At 40.7% G+C, this 14,714-nt stretch overlaps 1 protein-coding gene across 1 annotated transcript in view; it reads right to left on the bottom strand.

Annotated features, from left to right (window-relative positions):
- Nucleotides 1–14,714, bottom strand: part of plxna4 (plexin A4) — a 220,393-nt gene that overhangs the window by 24,521 nt on the left and 181,158 nt on the right. Inside the window, 9 exon segments of the mRNA XM_058773276.1 lie at nucleotides 786–945; nucleotides 5,323–5,402; nucleotides 5,405–5,468; nucleotides 6,909–6,975; nucleotides 10,744–11,012; nucleotides 12,364–12,506; nucleotides 12,685–12,919; nucleotides 13,381–13,527; nucleotides 13,615–13,854. Coding sequence (XP_058629259.1) covers nucleotides 786–945; nucleotides 5,323–5,402; nucleotides 5,405–5,468; nucleotides 6,909–6,975; nucleotides 10,744–11,012; nucleotides 12,364–12,506; nucleotides 12,685–12,919; nucleotides 13,381–13,527; nucleotides 13,615–13,854 — 1,405 coding nt within the window.

Here is a 14,714-nt window from a genome sequence, read left to right as displayed (position 1 = left end):
TTTAATGACAGAATTCTCAATTTTGAAATAAAAAAAAATCTTCAAGCAAGAATCTTAATGTTGGAAGTTGGAATTTGGTTGGAGGATGTAAAACCTGCTTTGCAATACAAAAGTTATTGATGAAATCAATGTTTACTCATATGTTCTATCACTGCTGATCAAGACTAAACCCAGAAAAAGGGTATTTAAGATGGACCGTCTTTGATATTAGTGTATTATAAGCTTTTGGCTTTAGATAAGAAAGTGTCTGGCAAATAACAAAATGTGCAATTTGGAGATGGAAGGTGTGTGTACAACATAATTGTAGTTCCAAAGGTTTGAAGTTCAAATTCCAGAGGAGACACGGATCCTCAGCGGGCATTATGTGATTGTGTACACTTAGGTACAGTATAGGTGCATTGACCCTGCTTTGTCTCATGTCTCTTTGGATAAAAAGTGTATGCCAACTGTCTTTGCTAGAGGAGTGTTTTTTAAAGAATTGGGCTAATAATCCCACGGTCAGTGGTTCGAATCCCATAAGGGGCAATTTATGGACTTTATTATTGGAACCTCTATCACGATTATGCCCTAGGACCCTGTCTGTCAAATGAGAAATAACAGATTTTGAGATAGGCCGATATTGATATAATGAGCACCAATCACATTCATTTGACCCAGCATTCCACAAAAGTCAATGTCATTGATTCACACATTGAATCTCCTGTCCAGGAGCAAATGAAGGGCTGATGAGGAAAACTGATCTTAAAGGGTAAAGGAATCTAATGTTAGCATAATGTTAGTCATACCTAGGTCCATGTCAGAGGCTTTTGGTCTGTGCGAGTAGGGGACGTTCTTGTAGATGGCGTCCAAGATCTTCTCTTTCACCTGGCTGATAGTGTCACAGTTCAGCACCTTCACCTGCACCTCTGGGCTCTTCTCATTGTCTGGATGCAAGCAGTTCACCACCTACACAACACAGAACAAAATTACACCAATTAGCACACGTGTGGCAGACACATGAATATTTATGTGGCTGTAAAATGATCTTTCTGCATGATTTGAAATGTATTGAGAGTTTAAAGAACGCTAAAATGCATCTGTGTATGTGAGCCGAAGAATCATGAGAACAAATTTCTTTTAAAAGGTTTAACCAAGCTATACAAAGAGCTTGTAACATGTACAGTATACATCTACTGAGGCCATAGTGACTGATCTATGATCTATGTTTAACACCTACAAGACCATACTTTAATGGATGACAGTTGTCTAGTCAAACCTGTAAAGGAGCGCTTTGGTGAACGTAGCCAGCAGGCGTAACGGCGCAAACATAAAAGCACATTGGCCACCCTGAGGGAGCCGTCACCTCACTCACCTCAGCCTGCAAAAGTATGCAATTAACACACTAAATGTCCTCATCTTAGTTCCTGTTAGATTCTCTGTCTCCCATGATAGCCGTCATTAACGCCACCAATGGTACTGTCATCATCATCAGACGTAATTACATACCTCATAGTTGGTATTGTAGGATATCAGAGCAAATAAGACAATTTAAGATTCGATCAGAACTAGGACTGGGTTCTATACTTTTTAGGCACCGACCGAATTGCCTCGATACCATCAAGTATCGAAAAACGTCTTGTCGTTCGGTACCAAATTTCGATACCTAAGGGGTTAATCTCATCAACGTCAGTGAGGCAATAAGCTTGCAGCACTATGTGTGTTCGACTAGAAGCGACGCGGCGCAGATTGATCAGTGTTTGACATCCGCGAGAGCGACTCGAAAGCGAACGGTGCAGTCTGCTCTCTATTGTGCGGTTTTGTTTACTACACACAGACTGAAGCACGCGTGACGCTCGTGGTGATTTCAGCATCTGCCGTCTCACTAAATGAGGACATAAACACATGAACAACATCTCCAGAACTCCTCTGAGAGTCACTTCATGAGCATTTTACAGTTTGATTCGCGTAAAACTAGCGTCATATCATATACACACAGAACTATAAAGGTATTCATGGCAACTCGTCAAAATAAAAGTTCGGTTTAACTTGGAAGACACTGCGGCAGAAATACATTACTATTGTTCAGCAGAATGTACATACTGCTACTACAAGGCTACTATTAAAATGATTAAAACTTTATTTTTTTAAGTAATGATCACACGACATTTCTTCCATGTTTTTAATTTCAATAGTAAACCCCCTTTGATTGCCAAAATAAATAAATAAACTTTGATTTTCAATATCAATTTTCAATATGAAATTAATGTTTTATGCCTTCATTTGAAAACCAGAACACAGAATTTCTGAGGAAAAATAAAACATTTCATAAGGCTATTTTAAGAATAAATTTGAATAAACTAAGTTTATGCATTCAAATAATTAGACACACTACACCAGAATTTAATAACAATAAAACATATGGTGAAAGAAAATAAAACACCCACTTATGAAAGTGGATAAAGATTTTCAATTTCTTGAAGTCTTTAACAACCTAGAATAAATGAATAGAAATGATGATCCTGTCTGAGCTATGCGTTTTAAAACGAACACGCACTAGTGTAAATGTAGCCTAACAGATGTGTGAACTGAAAACTATTTGAACTTTATTAAAATTATTTGCACTGATTTATTGTGTTGGATATATTTTGTTCCTTTGTGCAGTGGCTCAGGAGATGAGGCTTTGAGTCTGTATAAATGTCAACAAGCTGAAAAAATAAGTTCAAAAAGTCTTTTTGAGATAATGTAATCTTGTTAAAACTGATTTCATAAAATTGGTATCGAAAATAGTATCGTTCAGGAACCGGTATCGAACTCAAGGTATCGGTATCGATATTGAAAATTTTTTAACGATACCCAGCCCTAATCAGAACATCGAAACATGAAGAGCCGAAATTCCACAGAGGCCCAAGAAAACAGGATGTTCGTCATAAATCTGTCCACGAAACCCTAGAGCCAGCCAGTCTGAAGCAAGCCTAACATACAAGCCTATATAATATATAATAAAGAACACTTATTGATAATCCCAACTCAGAAAGGAGTTTGTCAAATTTGGGGCAAGTAAGCGAGATTGATGGTCAAAGAGATGCACCGCATGAACATGACATGTAAATCCATGGTTATAGAAATCATGAGCTTCCTTAGATTGACTTCCCAAATTGGCCAAAATTATACTCTCCAAAAAAGTTTGGACCACGTGACTGACCAGATAACATGTTGATTTATGGATTGGGAGGAGAAACAGAACAACAGCCTGAGCTAAGACAATGTCTAATTGGTCAACACACCATTTTGGGATGTGTCCAAAAGCCGAGTTTAAAAACTCAGGACACCATCAAACTCCATCTCTTCTAGCTTTTAGCTCTCTTCTAGCTTTTAGCCATGCTTTTTGTCATTACTTTCTGCGTTCTTTGAGCATGCTTCAGCCTGCACACCAGCTGCTAACACCATGATGAGAAGAAAAACCACCTAGTCTCGTTACATCCTTTCTTTCTTTTACTTTAGTTTCTTTTCTTTTCCGTTGTGAGTTTTGTGTTCTCAGTTTAAGTTTTGCCTCCACGCCTTGGTCTGTGACCGCCTCAAAACTTCTACCAGCCACAACTCTGCATCTTCAGCCAACGCCCAACCATTGGCTTCCCAAGACATCACTTCAACGACTATTGAACTTCCAGGCAATCAGCAACCTTGGGAAACCCCCTTTCTGCCACAACAGAAGGGAATCCCTTGACACAAAGGCAACGCAAGTACAAACTTCCAGGCTGAACTGGTGCATTTAATATAAATTTTAGCCTCATTGAGAAACCCAATTCGAGGGTTAAATAAGTGATTGATGTTTGTTCAGGTCTATGCAATAGACCTTTCACATTTTCATTCTCTTAAACTCATCCTTTCCTCACTTTCTCTCTTTCTGCAACGTGTTAACGTGTGAATGAGTGTGTTCATGTGTTAGATTAGTTTACATGTCTTAGAAATATAAATAAAGTCTTATTTATATTGGAAAGAGAAGTATCTTGTGTTTTGTGCTTACAAGTTAATGTCTTAAACTGCCGATCTTGTTACTGTGCTATTTAACAGTGTTTTCACTATATTTTGGATTTTAATATCCAGTGCAGAGTTGATATTATACGGCTCGTTCAGTGAATCGCCGGTAGACAGTGATTCTGTTCAAATTCCCTATAAAATCATAAATGATTCCCTTTGAGCTAAATTGACCTGTTTCCCTTACAGTATATAAAGGCTGTGAAGGCCCTTGTTGGCGTCTGTTATGATAAAATACCCACACACTGCAAAAGAGCTCATTTACTTACAGTCCAGTAGTATAATGGACTCTCCTGAAGGACCAAAACCAGAATCAATACAATTAAATGCACTGTGTGTGGGCTGTAAGAAAAGGCTTTGTCAGACCTTTAGAAGGGATAGAGCGTGTTTCCCCACAGAATAACCTCCAAACATTAAAGGCCAGTGCTAAGCCCTTCCTTGGACTAAAAAACACTGTCAGAAAAGCTTTCGCATTGAAAACAAAACCAAACTTTAATCCAGATCTAAGATCCGTATCTAGGTACCCTGTTATTACAGAAACTACGTGTAGAAGAAGAATTAAAAATAGTACAAAGAATTTCAAATCAGTGCTAAAATGTTGTGGATGCTGATTGGGCAGTATAATATCATAACCACTCATATCTTATTGTGTAAGAAATGATTGACTGGAAAATGTCCTCAATATCTTTCTAGGGAAGGGAGAATGTGCTATTGGTAGTGGCTTGTATTGTGGTTGAGTCTGCAGCCGTTTAAGTGTTTTGGAAGTGAGGACAGAATGATGAAGCTGAAACGGCTCCTACAGTCATCAAATCAGTGCGGTGTTCAAAGAAATGGGTCGGATGCCAAGAGATGACACTATTCGCCACATTCCTCCTCTTTCGTTTTCTTAATCTCACACAGAATACAGATTACCCTCCTGATGTGCAGTCCCAGTAAACAGCCCGTCCTGGCATACGTGCAGCCCTGACAACACGGGCTTAGCTCATGCCTGTCACAGTGGTCAGCCAAACACAACACTGCCAATCACCACAAGACAGCAGACAGGTCAAAGGTCATAACAAGCCTGCGTGTTCCCTGTCAGGCGTGAAGACTGTGGACATTGCATGCTGCGTCAACCCAAACAAATTACCTTACCCTTTTCTCTACCTCCACACCTGTCTGCTTCTGGATGCTTTCACGCTCCTTAGCCTCCTTCTCGCCCATTTATCCTAGTCTTTTTCTTCTTTCCTATTTTAGTTTACTCCTCTCCTTCTCTATCCTTCCAAAACGGTTTCCTTTCTTCATCCACGCTGTGGTTCAGAGCCTTACCAGAGTCTTGTAATCAATTTGCTGTCTGATGAGCTTGTCTTCACTGAGTGAGTAGCGGGCTTCTCCGGTGATAGAGTCGATGGGCCTTTTTCCATTTGTTGCTTTATGGCACAGAAGAGAGAGAAGAGGGGCTCCCCGGCACACTCCTTCATGAGGAAAAAAAGACACTGTCACTTTCACTCTCTTAAATTTCCCACCAACCACCTACAGAGAATGTGGGCTGTCATTCCCTCATTCAGTAACAGTAATAGACATTTTGAAAGGAGCTTTACAGTTGTGGCACTAGTGTGTCAATTTCAACTGACGCAACAATTTCAGACATATGGATTTCATTAATAGTTAAACTCGATCCCTGGTGGACAGACAAACAGAGCTGGGACCCACTGTTAAATATTGTAAAAAATGTTGCATTTTTAGCCTGGCTTAAAATTGACACATTGCGGCATGCCGTGGGAAAAAATGTGCATTCTTAATGGCCACATCTGTGCATTTACATCACAAAGCCATTAAAATATTAGAAATCCTTTTTATTTTACTTGAACATTGTTTTAATTTTACTACATACATTTTAATGTGGCAGGGACAATGAAACATTTAGATAAACATTATCTGCTAACCATTTTTGGAAAAAACTACAAAAAAACAAAAACAAAAAAAACCCCACAAAGATCAACAACAATTGGTAACCCCCCTTTTGAAGATCCCTGAGCTATAAATTAAGCTGAAGTGCAGTGTCTCTAGCCGAATTTGAGCAAAATATGCTTGTTGAAATGAGAAATGGACTGTAAAACCAACTAGTGGTCTGGGCAGCTGGTCAAGCACTGTTCAATAATACTCAAATCAATGTGCTGTGACTACAATAATAATGTTATGGTTTTGCATGGATGAGGTCACAATAAAGTCCTTCTCCTACAGTAGAGTCCAATTTGAGCTTAAATGAATCCTGAAGCTCTCGAGTGATGTTTCGGCTTCATTCACTCAGGTCTAATCCGTTAAACCAGACTGGACAAAACATTGTACATTCCAGAATTCAGGAAATTTCTGTACACTTGTGAAACTGCACATGCCATGTTCTGATTGCCGCAGATGTGTTTATTAAGAGATTAATGACAAGCACTAGAGAGGACCGCAGTGGTACTGACGGTCACAGTGCTATATGTAGAATTGAGCAGCACCCGCTAAGCTGACTGTCTCATTATAGGAATGGAAAAAAACGCTGAAGTCAGCAAGACTTGGCCAACTTTAAACCCTCTTTGATTAAAAGTGCATGCAGGCACACTCACATATGTACATACACACCTACACATATTCTTACACAAGACACACACACACACACACACACACACTCTGTCAAACACCTGCAGTGCATCTCTGCCAATGATCCTGCAGGACTTCACTTGATTCCTCTGTGCTCAACAGTGCATGTGCCAAATGACCTTGAGGGTGACTGATCTCTTTTCTTTGCATATCGGCAAACCACTAATCTGAATATTCTTCAGCAATTTTAATGGTTGATTCTTATTATTACATTTAGGCTGCACAGACCTGAATATGTGGTAACACACACACATACAATACGGACTTACCTTGAGGAATTTGTATAGCAGAAAAGTGAACCAATTTGTGAGCATTTTCTCAGCCACAGACTCCGTTCTGAAAAACAAACAAATAAACAGAGTAAATAAATAAATAAAAGCAACACAAAGCCATGATTATCACTGTGCGTGTCACGCACAAATGCGATTACCACGACCATGAAAAATTCACTTCACAAAGGACGGTGTCTCCTAATGAATAGGACTTTGTTAAACAAACATAATTGCTGGAACATGAATTGCGCTCTGGAATCTATAGCCCCAATCTGCAGGCTGTCTTTATTGCCACAATAATCCACGAGACCCTAATACAAGAAACCCAATTAAATGCCTTTATATGATCCGGCTGGATTGATGCCAAGTGAACCTGCTCTGGCCTGGAATAAGACCCAGGACTCATTTCCTCCCCCCCACAGTCCGGCCATTGAGCTCGAAATGGATCTGGTTACAATAAAGGGTGGCTGAATGGAGGGCCGGGGTGCGTTAGAGTACATCATTATTGGCTAACACCTTCGCTTGGACCACAGGCTCTGATCCGGCATGAGAGATGTACATACATAATAACTATTAACAAAGTGAAACTCAATATACGTGGATCCGGTGTCTCCAGCCTGTGTGTGCCGCAGGGAGCTGGTGAATTGCCAAGGCGCCCTGCAATGAGCCATGGCACAGAGCATCAATATTTCAGGATTACAGCATTGTGGTGTGTGTGCGTCTACGCCTCCTATGCCGCCCTGTATCCCAGCTGCCACCTGCATTCCCACTGTCCCACTGCCGTATTGAGACCTGCCACTGCGCAGTACCGTGTGTACATGTGCACGTATTCGTGTCTGCGTGAGCCCGCTAAGCTGGCGCAACACCTGGAAAGGATTAGTGTCCCCTTGTTTTGTAGCCACTGCCTTGAGTGGGCCAAAGGAGGACAGGTCCAGGGGTCAACGGGGTCACGTTTCATCTTTCCTTTCATCTCCATCCTAACACTGCCCTATAATCATCCTCACTCCTGACTGTTCTCAATGCCTGGACCAATTACAAGAGAAACAGTAGGCTGGGGAAAACACTGAGATGGACCGCAGTATAAAAAAAAAAAAAACAGATAAAAGAAGAAAACAGCTTTTCGCCACCTTCTTGCCTCGGTGTACTGTTATTCCCCTTAGCTTTCTCTTTCTTGTGCTATCGGCTGGTTTGATGGTAATTAATGTTGGCAAGACCCCATAAACTCACTTACCCATATCCTGTGTTACCTCTCGGCTCACCGGAGGGGGAATAAGTAGCCTCGTTGCCAGACAATCCTGGCACAACCTCTCCATAACTTTGCCACAGCGCCAAGAGCAACCAACTATCACTGTCCCCCAAATCCTTATGTCACATATCACTGGCACAGAGAGAGCGAGCCCTTGTTTGGCTTTGGTTTAGGGAGGCAGAAAAAGTGATGCCCATCCAGCGGTGAGGAATGGGATGTGGGCAGCACCTGGTGCTTAGTTCCCCCTGATTAAACAGCCATTTCAAAATGGAACGAAGCTAAATCTGCTGGAGGATTCCTCCACGCCAAATGTGCAAAGAGGCACATTCCATAAACAAGAGAAAGAGGGAGAGGAAAGAGCTCCATATATCTTCCTCATCATCTCTCGCATCCAGCAAAGGCCATTTACATTTGATGCTGCTTTCTGCCACCGGAAATGGATGTGAACAGCCAGCTCTGCCAACTTTGAGGACCTGAGAGTGGTTTATAATTCCAGACACCCTGCAAAAATGAGAACTGTCACCCTATGACAGATACTGCACTGCAAATGTTCATAGATTTAACTATGTTGCTATGCACATGGCGTTGACTGAGTAAAGGTTTTACTGAGAGTTAGTCTAAGCCTGCTATGAAATTGAAACTATGCTTCAGCTAAAAGCTGACCAGGAACAGACACACACCTGGCTAATGGGCTGACGTTATTCACCTTGCAGCATCATAGGCTTTATTTTCTTAACCAATCAATCGTCTGTTGAAACAAACTCTCCCTCCTTAATGCACATGTGTTAAAGAACGCAGCTTGAAGCCAGGAATAATTTCAATTTCGCACTCCGCCTCACGTGGAGAAGATTGTCCGCTCTGCGCACTGTCGGGTCCCGCTGCGTAACCATGGTCCCCCTTCACTAAGGATTATCCCCAGAGAATAATCACAGGACTTCTATTCAGCGCTGCCTGACTGTGTGTGTGTGTATGTGTATGAAAGTGTGTTAGAACGTGTTGGTCACTAAATGTCTGAGTAAAAATATGTGTACGAGCATATGCAGGAAAAGGAGACCCACGTGGACTTCACTGATGCCATACATATAAAGAAAATGGGCTACATGATCTGAGACGTTATTTTTATTCATAGACAAGGAGAGTGGGCTGCAGGGAGCGAGGGAGAAGGAGAAATACGACAGATGGTTCTAGAAGCCGCCCGTTAGTTAGTTAGCCTGTGTGTGCTTGTGAACTCAGGTTGAGGCTGGACAGATGGGGCGGCCGTCGCAAGCGCTTTCTTGGAAATGGGGAAACGAAAGCTGGTTGGAGGCTTCTGCCAAAGATGTCCTGCTTCTCTGCATTTTAAACACAGATTTAGAAATCATGCAGTGAAAGAGAGACAGGGATGAGAAAATTATTCTCAGACAACAGCTTAAGCTTCTCTGTTCTGGCCCAGTGCTCTGTATCGTCCTTTGCTAAGCAGGTGCTGGAGGTTAGACAGGTTTCATGTGGTGAAGATCGCTCTATATACCCATGAGGGTCTAATACATTAAAATATATGGACTAAAACAGTGCTTTTCATCTACACACTTCACGGTTTAATACATTTCAGTGTTTCATTTTAATTATATTTTTTATACAATACAGAATTTTTGTAAAATGCTGAATCTGGAACCTGAAGCAGAACCTATTGAGAGCCACAGGTTGAAAGCTAGGTCACGATGAGACATTGTAGCAAACATCCATCACAAAGTGCAGATGTTTCAGGTGCATACAAAAAGGTGATAGGGTTGTCTGACAGAAGCCTGACTGAAACAAAGAAAAATCTCTTTTATTTCCCACCGCTAATATGCACGGCAGCTCTTTGTGCAATTAATCTTCCCTTCGCTTGTTTCAATTAATCACGCCTGCCATCAAGGGTGTTGAATCAGTTATGAATCAGTCAAGGAGCTCCTCTTGTAGTTGTCACATGATCAGCCTATCGCTATAGCAAGCTCGTTTTGACCAATACATTAATTTGTATTTTATGTCATTATGAAAGCACACTATTTTTTCATCCCAGTAGTTTCAGTTAGCAAAAATATCAGAAGTGTCATTAGAACACAGCATTAGAAGTGTTCAAATGAGCTAAATTAATGAATAACCAATATGATTTGGTAATAATATTGTCCTCTATGCTTTTAGAATACAGAGATACAAAGGAGTTGATTGCATGGGGAATTGAGGTTCACATATCTCCCAATATTCAGTAGGTTTTTAGTGCACTGTTAATTGGATCTCAAACTAATTAATCCTAATTACAATTCAGTGATGAGCATGTCAGTGCATTACATGTTTGGGAGAGAAAGTGTGCATTTTGATGTCCCCAAATGCAATTACTCCCATTCAGTGCACTAGAGTCCACGTATCAAAGACAATTCGCAGAGGTCATCTGCTCTCATTTATGAAGTTGACTATAATTAGAATCAGGCAGATTGAAATGATCCCAAAATTTAGAACATGTTCTCTGTTGATTACTCTCACTTGAGGGGCATTTATAATCAGTAAAACCCACTGGACTGCAAGACTAGATTTTTTAAGATGACTCTTCATGTGCAATGTGTCTAGTACCTTCTGAGTAAGAGTTTGGGATGGTTCTTGCTTTCCAGGTTCTTGTCAATGAGGTCAGACAGCAGGTGTTTGAGCACGTCCGTTGCATACTCAAGTTTACTTTGCAAAACGGTCATGATCAAGGAGGCGACGTTGCCGCGGTCTCGCATGGAGAAACCTCTCTGAGACTCTAGGGTTCGGATGAAGGACAGCAGGAAAACCTTGTTGTTGATAAGCTGTCCAAACAGTTTTAGGCCCTTCTCCACCTGTTCCTGTCTGTAACCTGGCACCTGCAGAAAAAAATGGTTACAAACAGATGACAATTCACAACCTGAATGTGATAATTCACCTGCATATTTATGCAGCATCAACATATTTATGACACCATTTGCTTTATAAATACACATTCTAGTTCTTATTTTGCACAATTCATTAGTCAACGTTAAGAAAAAATAGAATATTTTATTTAAATTGTTGAATTTATTTAATATTATTGTTATTGTTTGATAAATTAAAGTCCTGCTCTACATTTTCTCACTGAAAGTCTCATTTAAATCAGAAATGCATCCAATTATTGCATTATTTCATGTCGACTTTAAGTAGCCTTCCCTTCAGAGCCAACCATATTTAAGAATGCTCCCTTAAACTTCAGCTAGGCTTATTTGACTGAAAAGCTTTTTCCAACCCTCTCATTTGGCCTACAGCATCCTCTGCTAGTGTCCAATGAAACACCCAAATACCAAATACATCAAACAAATAAAAAAAGCAAACCTAAAGCTAAACAATCCAGGATACAAACGAAAAGCTTACATGTAATAACAACTGCTCACTGAGTTAAAATGCATTTATTGTGCACTTAGAATACCTGATGACAAACACTTAACCACACAGAGATGTCATTTGATGTCATTTGCTTCATCAATAATAATTAAACACCTGTCAAAATCTCGAGACGGCTCCTGTCATTAGCCGTGATTTTACAATAAACTTTTCCAGAGAGAGGGGACGTTTATTCCAATTAAGTCTTAATTGATATAGCTGATTAGAACCAGAGCTCAGCTGGCATAAGCAAGTAAGGTATGGCTCATACGTTGGCTGAAGAAATGTGTGTGATTCAATTAAAACTGTCCATCACTGTCATAGCAGGGCGTAAATAACCCGTAGCTCGGTGTGCCCTGCGTTAGATTTTAATTCTGTTCCCCACACTCTGGAAAAAAAAACAGTTGAGTCGCATGTCATTACTGTTATTAACGAAAGACTGATTGTGAATCAGAGAGCAGCTCATTACTTTAAGAAAAAAATGAGCGAGAGAGAGAAAGAGCATGCATGTAGATTATAATGAGAGCTGCTGCCTTTTGTTTACTGAGGGTGAACACAAACAGCAGTGACAGCTTTAATTCCCAACAACCCCACTGTGCTGTTAGTCCTTCAGAACCAAAAAACAGAAAGAAAAAAAAAAACATATACTTAGCAGCCATCACTGTGACTGTTCCTCACACAGGTACAATGTGCAGTAATTACATGCATACATGAATATGCAAATGTATGCATGTACATCTCAGAAACTCAGTAAAGGGCCCTTTGGATGCAAATTTGTTATTTCACAAAACATTTTTTGCATCAGTAAAATTGTTAGATTACCTCCAGGTCTCTAAGAACAGGGTGCTCCTCAATGCCAGGAAACAGGACTCGCATTGTGTATGTGCGGTAGTCTAAGAATGGAATACCAGCTCCGTCCAGATCGCTGGTCAGCTCGTGAATATCCGTCTGCAGCTCTGCAAATGCTGCGGAAGATGCAAAACACGAAGATCAAACAAACTGAGATCACTAAATACTTCTCGTAAAATCTGTGCAAATGTCTTACAAATGTTGCAGAGGCAGTTTATGAAGTATTTTGATCATTTTTGATCATACTGGATTGTGCAAATTCTGACTGAGTCAAACCACTTCCCGACTACTTACCCTCCTTGCACTCCAAGGCTACTCTGGACTCCAGGTTGTCCATCTGCATCTGCAGGCGCTTGAGAGTGAGGTCACTCTCACGGGATTTGCGCTTGTAGGCAATGAGGACAATGACGATGAAGAAGATGAGGAGGCCTCCTGCCCCAGCAATGCTGATGACAGCGGTGCTGCTGAGGGGGCTGTCAGAGGTGATGTGGACTACACCCGGAGAGAACTCGATGCCACCTACACGGGCCTAAAATGAAGCACATTTTGTGAAGATTTGAATGAATCCAATACTTTGTAGTAGGTAAAATTAGCAGACCTTGTTCAATAACCTGAGCTACCATTCAAATCAGATCAATATACATCTAAAGATGGAGAAAATCAATTTTATTTGTTGTTATTGTGTCATAATGACCCAACAGCAGAAGTTAACAATGTGTCTGTTCCTTTTGTGAGTTCATGGCTGTAAAGGTTTGCAGAACTTTCACTCCACACGACTGTCAACAAGCAGGCAGTGAAGCAGGCAGCCACTTAAAATACCCACTGAGAAGCATAATGTTTTTATTAGTTTTTTTTAGCTCTAATAAGTCTTATTGAGGAGGTATTTTCTATTTCTCTGTCAACTTCTCAGAATGTTCAATAACCACAAAGTCCCCAAAGCATTAGTTCACTGTGAAAAGTGGATATGCGCCTCAGTATTCAGCAACTTACCAGAACCTTATGTCGTCCAGTCAGATTGGGCGATTCGCAGAGCAGTTGAGTATCTGATACAGTTAATGTGCAAGGTTTGTCTCCAATTAGAACAGTGTAGTTGAGCTTCCCGTTGCCACCCGGGGCTGGAGGGAGGAAGTTTCTACCCTGAAAATCATATTCACAAAATGTAGTAAGTGCAATGGACAACTGAAAAACCAACAATGCTGAAATTTATGTAAATGCTTGATTTACCTTGAGTATGATGGGAGACCCTGGCTTGAGCTCCTGGACCCCAGACACACTGAGTGGTTCAAACACTGGATTTGGGTAGTAGATGAAGTTGGTGTTGTTGAGGGCCAGCACAGACTGAACATTGTCCAGGATGAAGCCGAACTCATCGGGTCTCTCTGGCACTTCCTTCTGCCTGCTTAGACTGTAGGGAAGCTCTGGGGCCATGCACTGCATAGTGGTGGGAGTCAGAACCTGACATATCTAGTAAGGGGAAACAGATGACATTGAACATTCAATAAATCATTTGCACTCCTTGTGCAATTCCAAATACAACAAACATTTAGATTTACAACTGTTTTATTTTAGATTCAGACTGTTTTTAATCAGTTCTGCATGAATAAAAATACCTGGATTTAACCTCAACTTGCTACAAAAGAAGTTTTGTTTCAACAAAGCAGCACTAAATTATTAGCACTTTTAAAATGGCCACACTCTGATTGTGACTGCAGTGCTGGTGACTCACCAACGGATAACTAACTGTGCTTACCTTTGCTACCCTGAGAGAGATTTGACATTGTCATCTGTCCTTGACTCTCTGTCTGTCTTCATCTCTCTTCTTTCTCTCACATAGGTCACATATACATATTGCAGCAAAATGCAGTTGTGAGGCCTTTGACTACTTTATCTGATTCTGTACACATCATTATTTACAGGAAGTCAGTTTTTCTCAGCCCACTTCTTTACTTTCCCCCCTTCTTTCTTATTAACAGGTCAGGTTTATTTAATGCAAAGTTATGGCATAGGTTTATTCAAACCTATATATGCATTCACTTTGAAGTGTATAAATAAAAAGCCAGACAAGACCCTTGAGTTTTGTGAACCCACAGTGCTTTGCAGTTGGCTGTTAAAATACCCAGACAGCAGACTCACCATCAAAAACATCCCTACAGATATCTCCAGTCATTTTAATTGGATTCCTCTCAAAGCTGTAGCAGCCAGGCAGTCGAACCTTCACTTCCTCTAACACAAAGGCTTCTATAGAAGGTCGTAACGGGTGGAATTTTTCAAGATAAAATAGATTTCAGGTCACCTTATTTTTTTCACCGCACAAAGTCTGGTCA

The sequence above is a fragment of the Onychostoma macrolepis genome, chromosome 04 (genome assembly GCF_012432095.1).
Source record: "Onychostoma macrolepis isolate SWU-2019 chromosome 04, ASM1243209v1, whole genome shotgun sequence".
Taxonomy (NCBI): Eukaryota; Metazoa; Chordata; class Actinopteri; order Cypriniformes; family Cyprinidae; genus Onychostoma; species Onychostoma macrolepis.
The sequence above is the reverse complement of the archived record's forward strand: the minus strand, read 5'-3'. Positions and strand labels throughout refer to the sequence as shown.